General features: G+C 40.7%; 2 protein-coding genes across 5 annotated transcripts in view; one reads left to right on the top strand and one right to left on the bottom strand.

Annotated features, from left to right (window-relative positions):
* Positions 1-19,349, top strand: part of tfb1m (transcription factor B1, mitochondrial) — a 68,344-nt gene that overhangs the window by 38,003 nt on the left and 10,992 nt on the right. For all 4 annotated transcript variants that reach the window (XM_067989098.1, XM_067989099.1, XM_067989100.1 and 1 more), the window contains exon 6: positions 2,650-2,769. In XM_067989098.1, coding sequence (XP_067845199.1) covers positions 2,650-2,769 — 120 coding nt within the window. The remainder of the gene's footprint in view (positions 1-2,649; positions 2,770-19,349) is intronic.
* Positions 17,217-18,120, bottom strand: LOC137324209 (claudin-20-like). Its single transcript, XM_067988347.1, has 2 exons — positions 18,061-18,120; positions 17,217-17,922 (listed from the first exon to the last, which is right to left on the bottom strand). Exon 2 carries the CDS (start codon positions 17,877-17,879, stop codon positions 17,217-17,219), a length of 663 nt encoding a protein of 220 aa, XP_067844448.1. The 5' UTR covers positions 17,880-17,922; positions 18,061-18,120.

The following is a 19,349-nucleotide window of genomic DNA, read 5'->3' as shown; positions in this document are numbered from 1 at the left end:
CCCACTTTCCAGCTCTTGGTCTGTAGCCTTGCAGGTTACGGCACTTCAAGTGCATATCCAAGTACTTTTTAAATGTGATGAGGGTTTCTGCCTCTACCACCCTTTCAGGTAGTGACATTGTCAGCCATCATTCTTCAGTGAACCAGTATCTAATTAATAGTCTGGCACTTGGCACTGGTCGAGAGGCGATGATCCATAATACATCACTTAACTAGTTCATAACTAAACAAAAATATCATAAATAAAGAAAAATTTCAAAAGTTCACTGTTTATACAGCTTTCAAATTTTTATACATAAAAAATCTTAACTAGTTCAATGACTTCAGACATTTTCCATTTTTTGTTTTTTGTACAACTTTAGTAGTATTGTAGTTAAACAGCAGTAAATGAAAGTGAGAAATGGTTTGTAAATCCTGTACTGATAAGGCAATCCTGTTACGGTCATCTCAACCAGATGGCCTTTAATTCAGATCCTTGGGCTTCCTGTGCATCAAAAAGATGGAATTACTTTTACCTGGTTTTAATTGGAGCTAGTTAATACTTATTTGTTGTTTTAAACGTTGAACGTTTATGGCAGACAACTGGTTTAGCCATTCATCGCCAGATCTGGCTGGACTACATAAAGCACTATCGGTCCTGCTCTCCTCTGCCAAAACTGCTCACTATTCCAGGATCATCCTTGAATGCAAAGATAGGTATGATGGGCCGAATGGCCTCCTCCTGTGCTGTACCTACTATGATACTATGATTATGATAACCCCCAGCTTTTCTTCTCCACTGCAAACTGTCGTCTTAAATAAAAACATTGAAAATGCTGGAAATAATCCAGCATTTTCCCGCAACTCCATGTTTAAATCCCTCCAATCAGGTTGCGCCCCTGCCACAGTAATGAAACAACCCTTATCAAAGTCACAAATGACATCCTATGTGATTGTGACCATGGTAAACTATCCCTTCTCATCCTTCTCGACCTGTCTGCAGCCTTTGGCACGGTTGACCACACCATCCTCCTCCAACAGCTCTCTTCCATCGTCCAACTGGGTGGGACTGCCCTCTCCTGGTTCCATTATCTATCCAGTCGTAGCCAGAGAATCACCTGCAATGGCTTCTCTTCTCGCTCCTGCACCGTTACCTCTGGAGTCTCCCAAGCATCTATCCTTGGCCCCCTCCTATTTCTCATTTACATGTTGCCCCTCGGGGCGACATCATCTGGAAACATGACATTAGGTTCCACATGTACGCTGGTGACACCCAGCTCTACCTCATCGCCACCTCTCTCAACACCTCCACTGTCTCTGATTTGTCACACTGCTTGTCCGACATCCAGAACTAGATGAGCAGAAATTTCCTCGAACTAAATATTGGGAAGACCGAAGCCATTGCCTTCGGTCCCTGCCACAAACTCTGTTTCCTAGCTACCAACTCCATTCTCTCCCTGGCCACTGAAGCTGAACCAGACCGTTCACAACCTTGGCGTCCTATTTGATGCTGAGGTGAGCTTCCAACCACATATCCGTTCCATCACCAAGACCGCCTACATCCACCTCCGTAACATTGTCTGACTCCTTCCTTGTCTCAGCTCATCTGCTGTTGAAACCCTCATCCATGCCTTTGTTACCTCTGGACTTGACTATTCCAATGCTCTACTAGCCAACCTCCCAAATTCCACCCTGCATAAACTTGAGCTCATCCAACACTCTGCTGCCCATATCCTAATCCACACCAAGTCCTGTTCATCCATCAACCCTGTGATCGCTGATCTACATTGGCTTCCGGTCCGGTAACTCATTGATTTTAAAATTCTCAACCTTGTCTTCAGATCCCACCATGGCCTTGTCCCTCCCCATCTCTGTAACCTTCTTCAGTCCTACAACCCTCCGAAATCTCTGCGCCCCTCCAAATCTGTCCTCTTGCACATCCCCGATTTTAATTGCACCACCATTGGTGGCCGTGTCTTCAGCTGCCTAGGCCCTAAGCTCTGGAATTCCCTCCCTAAACCACTCCACCTCTCCTTTAAGACCTCCTTAAAACCTACCACTTTGACCAAGCTTTTGGTCACTTGTCCTAATATCTCCTAACGTAGCTTGGTGTCAAATTTTTTTTGATAACGCTCCTGTGAAACGCCTTGAGACGCTTTCCTACTTTAAAGGCGCTATATAAATGCAATTTGTTGTTGTAAACCACACTGTCTTTGTCAGAGAGTGTTTGCTAAACACATGACATGATGATGTAAATCGTGAAGCAGGTGGGTTTATGTTGTCATCGTCTGTTTGTCCAGTAGTAACATTTTTATGGCTCTTTCCCTCCTCAATTATGCCAAACAATTAATCATGATGATGACACCCCTTTAACTGCAAATTGTAACATAAATTTTTGTGGTTGAGCAGGACGTAAACAATTTCTCTTTCATCAAGCAGTCATTCTGTTTTGACTTAGTGATTTGTTTGAGCTTTTGGAAGAAAGGAATAACTGGTAATAGTTAACTGAAACATGCTTTCACCTGTGTGACTGTAGAGGATGTGATTCAGTGAATATTTAGTGTGTATTCATAAACTCGCTATTTCTGCTCATTTAAACAGACTGTACAAAATGACTGTTATTTTTAAATATATACACATTAGATTTTAAAACTACTTATTTCTTTTACAGCGTCTCACAGCAAGTACTGGCAGTAGGCAAAGAAGCAGATTGTCTGTAATGGCTCAGTACTTATGTAATGTAAAGAGCTGCTTTACTATTCCAGGCAGAGCCTTTGTTCCAAAACCTAAGGTAAGGCATTTTTCACTATAGTTTCAATAAAGAGTCTCTGAGAGGGATTATCAGAAGAGCACTCCTTGTTTTGTTGAAATACATAAATATGGCAAATGTTATACACTAGGTCTAAAGCAGAATTATGGGTAGTTAAATTTAAAAGTATTTTTATAATCCGGCGTGGATTTGTCTCTGCAATTTACCCATGCAACATACCTCATCTCAGTCAAGGAAAGTTAGGCATGTTCCCACAGGTGGAGGAAAGACTAAAGGGTGAATCATGTGCCTCTTGGAAGCTTATTCCAGGGCAGAATTTGGAAAAGTCATGGGAGCAAGTTGTTTTCTCCTTTGGTTAAAGAAAGGGGTCTCATAAAGAGGAAGAAAATTATTTTAAAAATAGCAAAAAATATGGTAATTAGTGTGGGCATAGAAATACAGTATGACCTTAGCAAGAAAATTATGAAAGACATGAACATTGCTTTCCAAACTACTTTTATTGTATTGGATGTAAAAATGTTCATACTTCTAGGCTGCACTCTGAGGACTTAGTTTCTCTGATTGATTAAGTTGAAGTGTTTTCCAATTTTCTGCTCAGGCCAACTAAGTTTGTTTTTAGGGTTCCTGGGTAATTGTTTGGTGTGTTCAATTTATTTCTTTAACATTCTTTTGGGTTCATAGTAATCCTATGCACTTGTTGGAATTTTACAACTTCGACTTTTATGTGCTCTCATATGTGTCTTCCTGTATCTTACTGTGATTACTAGGATAATAGTAAAGTAGATGTGCTTTTTCCCCTCCCTCCTCTCCTGATGCTGCTCATTGGTGCTGAGATATGGTTTCATAGTGCATCCAGTACCTCGTCCATGTGACCATTGCTCATGTATGAGTCAACAGCCTATTCCACTATCTTCTGCTTACTCTTGTGCTGTTGCACCAACATAATTTGTTGTCGTACATCTTGTCGCTTTCGTACTGAAGATCAAATTGGAATTGTGATGTTCAGCAACCCATGTTTACCAATCTTCTGGTCCTCTTCTTGTCTGCCACAACAAAGCATGGATAGTTAAAAAGCCAAATGTACCTCATTGAGGTATTAAGGCACTTGTGACTGATTACGTGGTTAGAACGATTTTTAACTTACCTGGGCGGCTTTCCCACTGCTTCTGATTCATGCCTGGTGAAGGCCGAGATAGAAAAAATTTGGGTGTCTAGGGGAATCGAGGGATATGGGGACCGGGCGGGGAAGTGGCGTTCAGGTCGAAGATCAGCCATGATCTTATTGAATGTTGGAGCAGACTCAAGGGGCCGTATGGCCTACTCCTGCTCCTAATTCTTATGTTCTTATTTCAATCCCTCACTTGATAAATGGAATGGAGAAAGTTAAGGGGATATATAAGCACTCATCGTTATTCTGCTATCATTCATTATTCGGTTCCACTTTATTGAGGCCACAATTAGCTTCCTGAGGGAGACGTGGCATCCTATTCTACACAATGTGAACTAGATTATTGTTATGTTTTCTTGCCAGTACATACAGAATTGCAAAGGTCAGGAATATAACTATACACTGTGGTCTGATTCGAATCTATTCTTTCATGAATCATCGGAATATCAATATGGGAATAATTAGAATTTAGCACATGCGTAGTATGTAATCTAATGGTGCAATTTCTTTGTTATGGTGAAGTGCTGAACTCAACAGCAATAAAGTAACAGGAAATATTCCATTACCCTAATGCTTATTATAATGGGAATGATTATGATACCAGATGATGTATCTTAATGAGAGAGCTTTGATTAATGATTTATTGGCTGCGAAGTTGAACTCAATGCTCCTGCACAGAAGTGGTAACTGTAATTTGATTTATGAGAATGGGTTGGGGATTCTCTTTGGATATATCTTCTGTGCACTAGGTGCGGATAATGAGCCATCTTGAATGAACACTGGCTTAAATGCTGCAAATTTATAGTCACCATTAATTTTAATGGGGATGGAGTTATGATTACTTTCCAGCTGTTTTCGTTGAAGGGTAACGACACGGTGGCGTAAAAGTCCCAGAAAATTACGTATGTAACATATGTAATGTATGTATAAATCACTCGCGACATAATTTCCCTGAACCTCTGCTAGAATAATGACGTATGCCATAGATGTACAAATATTATGGTGCAACTTTTCAGCAAATTCCAGGCCGTAACCTTCTCTGTGTCTCAACAGCTGAAGCATATGGCTGTAAAGGGAATTTTAATCCTTTCTGTGGAAAAATGGTCAAAAAAAATCTCAAAATATGTTAGTACTGACCTATCAATGACATTATCCTGGTGAAGGTAATACTCTCTTTGGCTTCAATATCCTTTCAATAAGGGGACATCCCAAACTGAACACAGACTGTGGCCTAACAGTGTTTTGTACAAATTAATCATTACTTGTTGACTCTTGTACTCTATGGCTTTATCTACCTGCACTCTCACTTTCAGGAAATTATGTTTTTGAACACCTAGGTCTTTCTGTTCATTCATACCCTTCAGTGTCTTTCCATTGAGAGTATACTTCCATTCCCTGTTATTCCTCTCATAATGTATTACCTCACACTTATCCACATTAAGTTGCACCTTTCACCTGTCTGTTCATTCCACTCATCTTTCAGTGTCTTCCTGAAGTCTTTTACAGACCTTTTCACGGTGTGTCGAACCTCGTACTTTCGTGTCATCAGCACAATTTCGAGATTGTGCTTCCTATGTCCAAGACCAAATCATCTTCACGTACTGTGAACAAAAATGGACCCAGCAATGATCCTGGGATGCACCACTTCCAACCCTTCTCAAATCTAGAGCGACACTCATTCATCCTAATTCTATCCATGTAGCTACAATTCCTCTTATATACTATTCCTCATTTTTCTAACAAGCCTCTTATGAGACACCTTATCGAATGCCTTCTGAAAACCCATATACACTTTTTTTTAATCATTCATGGGATGTGGGTGTCGCTGGCAAGGCCAGCATTTATTGCCCATCCCTAATTGCCCTTGAGAAGGTGGTGGTGAGCCGCCTTCTTGAACCGCTGCAGTCCATGTGGTGAAGGTTCTCCCACAGTGCTGTTAGGTAGGGAGTTCCAGGATTTTGACCCAGCGACGATGAAGTAACGGTGATATATTTCCAAGTCAGGATGGTGTGTGACTTGGAGGGGAGTGTGCAGGCAGTGGTGTTCCCATGCGCCTGCTGCCCTTGTCTTTCTAGGTGGTAGAGGTCACGGGTTTCGGAGCTGCTGTCGAAGAAGCCTTGGCGAGTTGCTGCAGTGCATCTTGCAGATGGTACACAACACAGCCACGGTACGCCAGCGGTGGAGGGAGTGAATGTTTAGGGTGGTGGGTGGGGTGCCAATCAAGCGGGCTGCTTTGTCCTGGATGGTGTTGAGCTTCTTTAGTGTTTTTGGAGCTGTACTCATCCAGGCAAGTGGAGAGTATTCCATCACACTCCTGACTTGTGCCTTGTAGATGATGGAAAGGCTTTGGGGAGTCAGGAGGTGAGTCACTCGCAGCAGAATACCCAGCCTCTGACCTGCTCTTGTAGCCACAGTATTTACGTGGCTGGTCCAGCTTAGTTTCTGGTCAATGGTGACCCCCCCGGATGTTGATGGTGAGGAATTCGGCGATGGTAATGTTGTTGAATGTCAAGGGTATCTACTAATTTCACTTTTTCTATTCAGTTATTTCTTCAAAAACTCTTATTAAATTTATTCAAACACAACTTGCTTTTAACAGATCTGTGCTAGCTAACATGTTAACCCATATGTTCTAAATGCTTACTAATTTTATCTTGAATTATGGATTCTAAGAGTGTGCCCAAAACTGGTGACAGACTGACTGGCCTATAGTTACCCAGTTTATCGTCCTCTCCCTTCTTGAATGAAATGTTGACTTCTCTGTAGTTCCACAGCACAGCTTGCATATTTGAGGATTTAAAAACTGTGGCCAGAGTCTCTGCTATCTCCTTTCTGACTTCTCAACAACCTAGCGTGCATGCCATCAGAGCCCAGTGACTTTTATCTATCTTGAGGTCTGCTGATTTTTTTTTTAAACCAATTCCTCTTTACAGATTTTTCTAACAATTGTTCCATTTGCGTCTCCAGTATACCTACATTCTCACTTCCACCATCATTTGTAAAAACTAATGAAAAGTATTTAATATCTCCGCCCTATCTTAATCCTCCACACTTAGTCTCCCTCCTTCATCACTGAGCTGTCCTATCTTTTCTTTAACTATTCTTTTACTTTTTATATGCTTGTAAAATCCTTTACTGTTTACTTTTATATTATTTGCTAGCTGTTTTCATATTCCCTTTTAGCCCTTCTCACTGCCCACTACATTTTCTAAATTCTTCATAATTTTCTTTAATATTGTTAGCTTAGTTGTCTCATATGCCTCCTTTTTAAGTTTATTTATTTTAAACTCTGTTTATCCAAGGAACTCAATTCTTTGATGAACCCCTTTTTGCCTTATAGGTATATATTTATTTTGTACTTTATCCATCCTATATTTGAAGATTTCTCACTGCTGATGCAATGACCTGTTTGCTAACTTTTTTGCGCAGTTAATTTGGGCCAGGTCTCTTATCTCGGAGGTCATGCTAGAACAATATAAAACACTAGTTAGGCCACAGCTTGAGTACTGCGTACAGTTCTGATCACCACATTATAGGAAAGATCCAATCTTTCCTCATATCTAAAATTCTCTAGTCCTGGCCACATCGTCTTATTGCACTAGAGAGGGTACAGTGGAGATTTTACGAGGATGTTGCCAGGACTGGAGAATTTTAGCTTTGAGGAAAGATTGGATAGGCTGGTGTTGTTTTCTTTGGAACAGAGGAGGCTGAGGGGTGATTTAATTGAGGTGTATAAAATTATGAGTGACCTAGATAGAGTGGACAGGAAGGACCTATTTCCCTTAGCAGAGAGGTCAATAACCAGGGGGCATAGATTTAAAGTAATTGGTAGAAGGATTAGAGGGGAGCTGAGGAAAACCTTTTTCACCCAGTGGGTGGTAGGGGTCTGGAACTCACTACCTGAAAGGGTGGTAGAGGCAGAAACCCTCATCACATTTAAAAAGTACTTGGATATGCACTTGAAGTGCCATAACCTACAGGGCTATGGACCAAGTGCTGGAAAGTGGGATTAGGCTGGATAGCTCTATTTCGACTGGCACTGACACGATGGGACCAATGTCCTCCTTCTGTGCAGTAAATTTTCTATGTTTCTCACTGAACTTTGCCTTTCTCCAGGTCAGCACCCTTTTCTTAGACTCTTCATTATCCTTTTCTATTATTACACTGAACCTAACTATGTGGTGGTTACTATTCCCAATTGTTCTCCTATTCTCATCAATTATTTACTCCACTTCATATCTCAGAACTCAATTAAGCATTACTTCTTTCCTTGTTAGACTGGAAATATACTAATCTAGGAAGCTGTCTTAGAGAATTCTAAAAAAAATTCCCCACTTTGACCACGTGCACTGCCTTTATTCCATTCTCTATCATGGGATAATTAGAATCACCCAATATTATTGCCCTGTTCATCTTGGATATGATTCTGAACTATCATCTCATCTCCACTATTTGGCCTGTATTACACACTGAGAATTGTACCATTTCCCTTTCGATTTTTTTCAATAGGGATTCTGTCTTAATGCAACCCCTAGGATATCCTTACATTCTAGCACTGTGATAAAATCCTTTATTAACACAATCATCCATCTTCCCTCTTTTTTTTCCTCCCTGTCTCTGCTGAAAAAGTTACAACCAAGAATATTAAATTCCAGTGCTATCCAAACCTTAACCACATCTCTGAAAAAGCTACTATATTATATCTATGCATGTAAGAGTCCTGTCTCCCTCTGCTGCCCCCTGTGGATGCTCACCCACTTCTTTCTTATCCTTGTGTCCTGAACTTCTAACACTGCCTCTCGGATCAAAATTTACAGTAATTAAAAGAGAGACATTCAAATAGGTTAAGGAGAGGAAGATTTGGAAGGCAGAAGAAGGTAGTGGAGAACTGTGAAAGCAATAGTAATTTTCTTTTAGTTATGTTAGGAGTCAGAGAGTGATAAAAGACTACATAGGGTCATTAAAAGATTACTCAGGCCAGGTGAACTCTCAGGACATGGCTGAGATTTTAAATGGCTACTTTGCATCAGTCTTCACTCCAGTAGACTGCTCAATTGTCATTAATGTAGCGTAGAGTTGATACTAAAGTTCTAAATGTCAAAGTGTATGCAGATGTAATTCTGGAAAGATTAAGGGGTCTCAAATCAGATTGGGTTGCTGGTCCTGATAGTGCTTACCCTGCTTAACGAGATGGGGCTGTGGTAGGTGAACCCCTTGCTAATTATCTGCTTGCTAGAATCAGAGACTGTTCCAATGGACTGGAGGGATGCTAATGGTGTACCAATATTCAAAAAGGGCACCCTCAGAACCAGGAAATCATAGGCCCATTAGCCTGGCCGGTTATAGGCAGGTTGCTTGAAGGAATCATTGGCAATATTCTGTATGACCACCTGGACAAAAAGGGGTTATTAGATTTTCAACATGGCTTCTGGTAAAGGTCATGTCTCACCGTTGGCCTGTTCTGCCATTCAGTAAGATCACGGCTGATCTTCGACCTCATCTCCATTTTCCTGCCCTATCCCCATATCACCTGGTTGAATTTTTTGAGGATTTTGCTAGGTTGTTGAATGTAGGTAGCCCAGTTGACAACATATACTTGAATTTTCAAAAAGCTTTTGACAAGATGCTACACAGTTGGCTACTTTATAAGATAGAGTCCTGTGAGATTGGAGGGAAGATACTGGGATGGATAAAAATTATCCATTTGCAAAAATTAGTTGCATTCTCATAGGCAGAGGTTCTGCATGGAAACCGGTTACTTGTGGAGTCCCACAAGGATTGGTGTTAGGACCATTACTCATCACTATTAATGATCTGGATGAAAGTGTTGGGGGAATGGTCAGCTAATTTGCATCTTAGATCCTTGGATGAGAAAAAAACTACAATCAGATCTAGATGTGATGGGGGAATGAACCTGTGTTTAATGTAGGTAAATGTAGTATTATGTATGTGGGTAGGACTAATGCCAAGCACTTGTATCCTATGCAGAGCTCCAAACTAAAGTCTGTTAAGCGGGAAAGTGACCTAATTGTTATATTGGACAAGTCTCACGATCAGTGCTGCGAGGCTACAGTAAAGACTAATAGATTACTGCGATGTATTGCTGGGATGGTCCAGTATAAAATAAAAAGCACCATGATGTCCTTGTACAAGACCTTGGTTAGGCCTCATCTAGAATAGCGTTCAGTTTTTGTCCTCTCACATGGTGGGTGATGTTGAGACCTGGAAAAGATTCAGTGGAGGGCCACTAGAATGTTCCCTAGTTTAAAAGCCCTTAGTTATCACAGTAGGCTTACAAATCTGGGTCTGTTTACTCTAGAAAAGAGTAGACGTTGAGGAGATTTCATTTTGTTATTTAAAATAATGAAGGGTCTAGACTGTGTCCGTGTAGATAGTCGATTTGCATTAGATAGGTTAGGGAGAATCAGGGGACCATGGATATAAGCTATGTAAGCATAGAATCAGGTTAGTTGTCAAGAGGTGGTTCTTTGCGCACATGGTCATTGACTACTGGAACAAGCTTCCGGCTCGTGCACTGAGTGTGAATTCACTGCAAGCGTTCAAAAGGGAGCCAGCCGAGTTCCTGGTAGAGGCTGATATCACAGTGTACAAAACATAAGAATGTAAGAAATAGGAGCAGGAGAAGGCCATATGGCCCCTTGAGCCTGTTCCACCATTCAATAAGATCACGGCTGATCTTCGACCTCATCTCCACTTTCCTGCCTGATCCCCATATCCCCATATCACTTGATTCCCTTAGAGTCCAAAAACCTATCGATCTCAGTCTTGAAGATGCTCAATGACTCGGCATCCAGAGCCCTCTGGGGTAGAGAATTCCAAAGATTCATCACCCTTTGTGTGAAGAAATTCCTCCTCATCGCAGTCCTAAATTGCCCACCCCTTATCCTGAGACTATGCCCCCTAATTTTAGACTCTCCAGTCGGGGAAACAGCCTCCCTGTCAAGCCCCATCAGAACCTTATATGTTTCAATGAGATCACCTGTCATTCTTCTAAACTCCAGAGAGTATAGGTCCATTCTACTCAATCTCTCCTTGTAGGACAACCCTCTCATCCCAGGAATCAATCTAGTGAACCTTCGTAGTGTAGGGGGTGGTGGTGTGTCAGCTTCACCTCTGACTTCTGAGTGGTCCGAATCGCTCCCACTCCCTGGGTTCTAGACCTTGGACTTATTTGGGGGTTGTGACAAAGTGCAGCAGACAACTGGTTTTGGTGCAAGAAACTTTGACCTTTATTCAAGAGAGAAAATACAACACAACAATCTTAACACTCTAATAAAATTGGGAACACTTCGGTACACACGAGGGAAATTACAGTAGAAAGATACCTCACCCCTCCCAATCCCACTGTACTAGCTAAGTTGGACTCTAAAGGGCCAGAGATAATGCTCACCAAACGAATCCTTGACAGTAATTCACCCAGAGGTAAGTCAGAAATAGATTGTAGAGTGGAAACTTTGCGGATCTTCGGTTTTCTCCCGAGTTGGTTTTCTTTGGTCGCGGTGGCCCAATATTACCCGGTTGGTTGGTGGCAATATTTGGTTGGTTGTTTCGTAAGGCCCTTGTTGCCGCGAGGTGTCTGATGGTCACTGGGGCTGTTGCTCTGGTTTCTTCTTGTGTGTCGGCCTGCTTCTAGAGCTGCTGACCTTCCCTGTCGAACCCCTCGCCTTGTTGTTCGCGGGAGGCTGCCCTTCCTTCCAGAGACAGGCAGAACAAAACAAGCAGCCAGCAAGAACCAGAGAGAGAGAGAGAGGTTTCCAGTTTCCACTTCTATATCCCTCTCTTACGAATGGTCTTCATCACTTTTAAAAACAAAAGCACTTCATGTCTGTTTAAACAGTTCTTACAAAGTCCTTAAGAATTTTTGATGGTCCCTCATCATGTTGCAATTGCTTCTCCCGATGGGTCATTGTTAATTCCGATTTTTAGAGCTTGTCACACAAGGCTTCCTTTTGTATTCAACGTCCTAGGTGTTGATGGGTTTTGCTTTAAAACAAAGACATGGCCCCACCAAGTCTGGAGCAGTTGCCTCCTTCAATGGCCTACTGCCTTTCGAATTAGCACTGAGTGTTGACCCCCTGCTGTCGGTTTTGCTTTAAAACAGAGACATGTCTGAAGCAGTAATTCTCCCACATTCCATGTGTGTGTTGTGGATTCGTCTGGTGACCTCTCACCTATCCTTCCATCTTAGGATTTCAGTCGATGGCCAAAGTTTTCTCATACTCAGGGTTTTTTAGGGTTTTTCTCTGAGTTTTGGGGGATCTGTGAATTTTGAGAATCTTACAGTTGCAACACCTCTTAGGCAAATATATCCTTCCTTAGATAAGGAGACCAAAACTGTACACAGTAAGCCAGGTGAGGCCTCACCAAAGCCCTGTACAATTGTAGTAAGACCTCCCTACTCTTGTACTCCAACCCCCTTGCAATAAAGGCCAACATGCCATTTGCCGTCCCAATTGCATGCTAACTTTTTGTGTTTCTTGTACAAGGACACCCAAATGTCTCTGAATACCAACATTTAATAGTTTCTCACCATTTAAAAAATAATTCTGTGTTTCTATTCTTCCTACCAAAGTGAATAACCTCACTTTTCCCCACATTATACTCCATCTGCCACCTTCTTGCCCACTCACCTAACCTGTCTATTACCCCTTGCAGACTCTGTGTCCTTCTCACAGCTTACTTTCCACCTAGTTTTGTATCGTCAGCAAACTTGGATACAATACACTCAATCCCTTCACCCACGTCATTAATATAGATTGGAAATAGCTCAGGCCCAAGCACTGATCCTTGCGGCACCCCACTAGTTACAGCATGCCAACCTGAAAATTACCTGTTTATCCCTACTCTCTGTCTTCTGTCCATTAACCAATCCTCTATCCATGCTAATATATTACTCCCAACCCCATGAGCCCTTATCTTGTGTAACACCTTATCTTGTGGCACCTTATCGAATGCCTTTTGAAAATCCAAATATACTACATCCACTGGTTCCCCTTTATCTATCCTGCTACCTTGCTACAAATACTTTGTGCATTGAGATAAAGTGCCTTTAATTTTAACTTTTTACCATTTTTCCCTGATTTGACCTTATTGCTGATGCATTATTATCGTTAAACTCTCTGTCCCTTCCTGTCATACTCTGCTTATCTTTACCCGAATTGCTACACTGCTCCAATGCCTTGACTTTTCTCTTTAGATTTCTAAATTCCCCCTCACCGGAACCCTCCTCTCCCCCTTTTTAGTTTAAAGCCCTATCTACAGCCCTAGTTATTTGATTTGCCAGGACTCGTTTTGATCATCTGCAGAGTCAAAGAGGAATTTCCCAGAATTAGCCTTTAATTAGCCTAGGTTTTTAAAATTTTGTTTTGTCTCTCCCATGAGTGTGATGGCTGGAGGTTATGATCCTTAATTCCAATGACTGTATGGGATAGGCTCACTGGACCAGCTGTCCTCTTACTCTCTGACATTTTTGTATGTTCATATGTAATGTTTATTTCTGAAGACATAGAAATATTTCTCTATTCTTGTGAGTTTGTAGTCAGCTGGGTATTTATTATTGTTCAAATGCTCACACACTCACAAAAATTGGTAAAGGAACTTTTTGTAGCTGATTTGTCTGAGCAAAGCTCAATTTAAACTAATTACATTGTTTACTAACACCATTTTAAAAATAGCCACAATTAAATTTAATGGGGGGGCGCTGGGGGGAAGGCGCACACTGGGGAGCAGCCACATATCTGGATGAGAGACAGTGGCAAAAACAATAACAAACTACAGAGAGACCAAATGAGCAGCGCTGTTGGTAACGTACCTTTGACACTTGGAAAAGTATGGGCTAATAAATGAAAGTCAGCACAGATTTGTTAAAGGAAAATCGTGTTTGACTAACTAGAGTGAGTTCTTTGAAGTAACGGAGAGGGTTGATGAGGGTAGTGCGGTTGATGTTGTGTATATGGAGTTTCAAAAGGCATTTGATAAAGTACCACATAATAGACGTGTTAGTAAAATTAAAGCCCATGGGATTAAAGGGACAGTGGCAGCATGGATACAAAATTGGCTAGGGGACAGAAAGCAGAGAGTAGTGGTGAACGTTTGTTTTTCAGACTGGAGGGAAGTATACAGTGGTGCTCCCCAGGGGTCAGTATTAGGACCACTGCTCTTTTCGATGTATATTAATGATCTGGACTTGGGTATAGAAAGTATAATTTTAAAGTTTGCAGATGACACAAAACTCGGAAATGTAGTAAACAATGTGGAGGATAGTAACAGACTTCAGCAACACATAGACAGATTGGTAAATGAGCAGACACATGGCAGATGAATTTTAACGCCGAGAAGTGTGAAGTGATACATTTTGGTAGCAAGGATGAGGAGAGGCAATATAAACTAAATGGTACAATTTTCAAGGGAATGCAGGAACAGAGAGACCTGGGGATGTATGTACACAAATCTTAGAAGGTGACAGGACAAGTTGAGAAGGCTGTTAAAAAAGCATATGGGATCCTGGGCTTTATTAAAAGAGGCATAGAGTACAAAAGCAACAAAGTTATGCTAAACCTTTATAAAACACTGGTTAGGCCTCAGCTGGAGTATTGTGTTCAATTCTGGGCACCACACTTAGGAAAGATGTCAAGGCCTTAGAGAGGGTGCAGAAGAGATTTACTAGAATGGTACTAGGGATGAGAGACTTCAGTTATGTGGGGAGACTGGAGAAAGGGGTTGTTCTCTTTAGAACAGAGCAGGGTAAGGGGAGATTTGATAGAGGTGTTCGAAATCATGGATCTCTCCTACCTTTGGAGCTAGCTGTGAAACAGAGGGCTTCAATTAGATTTTGTTTCCTAATTTCCCTCTCTTTATAGCTGGTCCACGTTTAATCTCTTCTGCTTGGTTCTGTTTCAGGTCTTGGGGGGGGGGGGGGAAGGGGTCAGAGCACTGAAATGAGTTTACCCAGATGCAGCTTTTTGTAATTCATTGTGAATGTTTGTAGCCTGAAATGAGCCTAAATGGTCTTGAATGGAAATTGGCAGCTGTGTGCCATAAATGGTAACAGTAACACTGAAAGCAAATAGATGCAAGCTCCTCAGTTGGATTTGCAAAGGTGGATCTTGATTAAAAAAAATTCTGTAACCATAGTAGTTAAAAGCAGGGACTGAAAAGCAAAGGCAGTTGTGTTGTGAATGAATAATAAACAGTGTGCAGTTGGGTCGCTGGCTTTGTTACTGAACAGTGAGGGAAGGCAGTAGAATGAATTTGCATTGACAGGGTAGGCAGGCTGTGATATTTAATTTGTGCATTGGTACTTGTTTTGCTCAGTCTTCCAGATCTATTGTATCTATCTCCATTTTTCCTCTGGCTGTGCAGGTGTTATATTCTGTTGAGAATTATGAAATGTTAAAATACTATGGTGCCGATTTATCTTGAATTTTTTCCTGTTTTACGTTTTCTGTCACCTAATTAGGAAACCAAATATAATTGAAGCCTTCTGCTTCACAGCTAGCTCCAAAGTTTATTTCATTAAAATGACTGGTTACAATTATATAACCTGAAAGTTCTGTTCACAAGTTATCAAAGGACATATCATTGATTCTTTTTCAGATACGGGAGAGGGGCTCCCACAACATGCTAGTGTGTACTTCAATTTGGTATAATGGGCTTCTATTAAAAAAAAGTACTGCCCATGTCCTGTTTTATTCTATGGGCATCCATATGATTTTGAACTCTAACAAAATGAAGTCAGTGTTATAGAATCATAGAATCTTACAGCACACGAGGAGGCCATTTGGCCCGTCGTACCTGTACCGGCTCTTTGAAAGAGTTGTGCAATTTAGTTCCACACTCTAGCCTTTTCCCCAAATTAGTCCTCTTCATGTAGATGTCTGATAGCCTTTTGAAAGTTCCTATGGAATCTGCTTCCACCACACTTTCAGGTAATGAATTCCAGATCTTAACAACCCTCTGTGAAAAGAAATTTCTCCTAATTTCCCCTCTAGTTCTTTTGCCAATTATTTTACAACTATGACCTCTGGTTACTGAACCACTTGTCAGAGGAAATAGTTTCTCCCTACTTGCTCGGTCAAAACGCCATATAATTTGAAATACCTCTATTAGTTTCTCCAATCTCTCCACATAACTGAAGTCCCTCATCCCTGGTATCATCCTGGTAAATCTCCTCTGTACCCTCTCCAAGGCCTTGACATCCTTCAAGTGTGGTGCCCAGAATTCAGTGATTTGTAAAGATTTAGCATGATTTTCTTGTTTTTGTATTCAGTGCCCTTATTTACAAGGCCAAATATCCCATACGTTTTCTTAACTGACTTATTAACTTGCCCTGCCACCTTCAAAGATTTGTGACTATGCACCCCCAGGTCCCTCTGCTCTTGCATCCCCCTCAAAATAGTACCATGTAGATTACTGCCTCTCCATGTTGTTCCTCCCAAAATGCATCACTTCACACTTATCTGCATTAAATTGAACTTGCCATGTGTCTGCCCATTGCAATAGTCTGCCTATATCCTCCTTAAGGCTGCTACTATCCTCACTATTTACTACATTGCCAAGTTTTGTATCATCCATAAACTTCGAAATTGTACTCACCATACCCAAGTCCAGGTCATTTATATATAACAAGAAAAGCAGTGGTCCTAATACTGACCCCTGGGAGACCCCACTGCATACTTCTCTCCACTCTGAAAAACATCCTTCTATCCCTTAGCCAATTACGTACCCAAGTTACCACTGTCCCTTTAATCCCATGTGCTTCTATTTTCTGAATAAGTCTGATATGTAGTACCTTTGTGTTGCAATTTGTTTTATTAAGCAGCATTATTTTTGTTTTATGATTGCCTCATAAATTAATATTTTACACATCCTTGGAGCCTAATGTTTTGTTATGTGCTGATCCAAATATAGCCTACTACTAGCAAAACACACAATGTACTGCATCTCTTTTGTGCCCCTGAAATTACTTTTGTAGAACTTTTGTGTTATACCAAGTCTAAGATGAATCTGCTTACAACATCACAAACAATGCTTTTAAGGTTTCCAATTTTTGAAACCTACTGAAATATTTGTTTGGATTTAGACAGTTGAACATTTATTACAATATTTGACAATAGCCCGAGTGACTTTTCAAACAAGAGTCCTCAGTCTCTGCACAACAGGCATTATGTGACAACAGAAGAAATGTCCAAATAAGCACAGAGTTTAGAAGTATTCTTGTCAGATTTCCAAGCAGCAAACTAGCACCACTTGGCATACCTACTAAGTGTATAATCTGTGTTTACACATAGTCTTGCAGGGAATAGTCTGTCTTATGTCCTGAAGACTGGGGCTCAGGGTAGTGCTCTCTGTTTGAGAGTTGAATGTTTCTTCTTTGTGGCTCTTTGTTGCAGGATGTGCAGAAAATTGCACCTGCAATAAATGAGAACCCTGAAGAAATGCATCCAACATATATTGCTCCTCCTATTTCGTATCTGTTATCTTCTGAGACAGATGGTTTGAAGTAGTGGCTTATTAGCTCAGCCGTGAACCAGGACAATGGAACTAAACACATTATGCCAGCAGTAATGAAACAGATCCCGCCTATGACAGCAGCACAACGTTTTGTGTGTCGATCTCCTCCCCATCTTGTGCACTTCATACCAGGCAAGGAAAAGCCGATTCCCAGCATTGATATAATACATGACAGAACCATCATAGCTTGGGAGGCTTGAATGTACACAGGCTGGGCTAAGATGGAGAAGTTAAACCTGCAGCTGAAGAGCCCTGTACTATACCACGAGCAGTCCATCCAGAGACCTTGCATGTGTGTCGTTGTAGAGATTATATTTGATTCTGCAAAGGTATTTACCTTCCAATTTGGCAGCCCTGTGGTTGCAATTGCTCCTAGGAAAGCAAACAAAGACAAAGAGAGAGCAAAAATCTGCAGCCCTGCTGAAGCCATTATTATCTTCTGACACTTTGTGTTTGGAGACTCTGGTTCAATTCTGTATTAATAGAATAGAATTAATCGGGCTCTTTCTCAGCTCTGCTTAAGGGAATAATAGTTATAAAACGTGGTTTAAAACTTCAGTTAAATGAAAAAAATAATCGCAGTTTATAGAAATCAAAATAAAGAACCCTACCTATACAAATTGTATCCAGAACTGTAGTGAATGGCTGAGAACTAAATTCAGTAATACTGCGTTGATAAAGCTCCTTCTCAGTCCAGCTACCTACAGGACAAAGAGAATTTACAAATTAGTGTGAATAGATCAATTCATGTGACATCAGTTTTTCCTTAGCAACAGAGCTGCCTGCTTTTGAAAATACAAATGCAGTACTATGCAGTACTACAAATTTCAATTAATAAACAGAATATTTTTTCCAAGTCTGATGTGCTGCTTGCAATTGGTTATTTGTATTACAACATTGAAAGATTATTTGTTTAGTCTAAGAAGTGTGTAAAGAGCTCTATTTTTGATATTTTTTTCCCACATGGGGTTTATTTTATTTGTAATTTTTTAATTGTTTAAATACAAGGGGAACCACAAGCTTGCCTTGCCTTTATCCCTGTATCTGGGTGGGTGGATGTTCAATAACGAGCCAGTTTCATCTATCACCATCATGCACTATCTGGGAAATGGATGCAGGCTGTAGGTGAATGGAGATGGGCAATTTATTCAAGCTACTTTCATTGGAAATACCAACCCTGGCAACTTGGGTAGGTAGAATAAATAGTACAATTTTACCAATCCAATAAATTAAAATTTATTTTCAATCACCAAATATTCCAAATAAAAGCTTGGAGCTCCTTTTTCAGTGTGTAGAAATCCTCACTAAAGCAATTATATTTGAAAAATGTGATTTTAAAACTTGAATTTGGTGGATTTGGAAATGTAGTAAGCACCCTATAAAGTGAAACTTCTTTAAGAACTGGTGAGAATTGAATATATTTCTAAAAGATGTAAGTAACTCAAAACTATTCAGAATTGAGGCAGTTTGTTAATGATTAACAATCTGTAATAAAACTGACCAGAATAGCCACATGGCTACAAACAGTTGAACTTGAAGGGGATTCCTAGACTATGAAGATGGTGGACACTGTTAGTCCGAAGGCACTGAGTTCCTCAACAAATGACTGACGCAACACAACTTGTACTGGCTCTTCCTGATTGAGGGACATAAATCACCAAATGTACATAATTTCAGTACAGGTGTTGACTTTGTCTATATCGGCAATACCTATAGAGTACCACACGCGAGAGGAATTGTCAGCTTTTCTTGTTGTACTGTAGGTTGTTTGTAGGGAAATGGACTGCCATAGCTGGACAAAAAAAAGGTTTATTACATTTTAGGAGAGCTTTTTATGAAGCCTAGTTTCTTTGTTTTGCTTCTTTCAATTGCAAAGAGGTTGAATTGTTCAGTTGCATGG

Source organism: Heptranchias perlo, chromosome 8, assembly GCF_035084215.1.
Source record: "Heptranchias perlo isolate sHepPer1 chromosome 8, sHepPer1.hap1, whole genome shotgun sequence".
Classification (NCBI taxonomy): Eukaryota; Metazoa; Chordata; class Chondrichthyes; order Hexanchiformes; family Hexanchidae; genus Heptranchias; species Heptranchias perlo.
Note: the sequence above shows the minus strand (reverse complement) of the source record. Positions and strands in the feature narration are given on the sequence as shown.

Coding starts and splice junctions, on each gene's coding strand:
- LOC137324209 (XM_067988347.1), bottom strand. CDS start 17,879: ATGGCTTCAGCAGGGCTGCAGATTTTTGCTCTCTCTTTGTCTTTGTTT.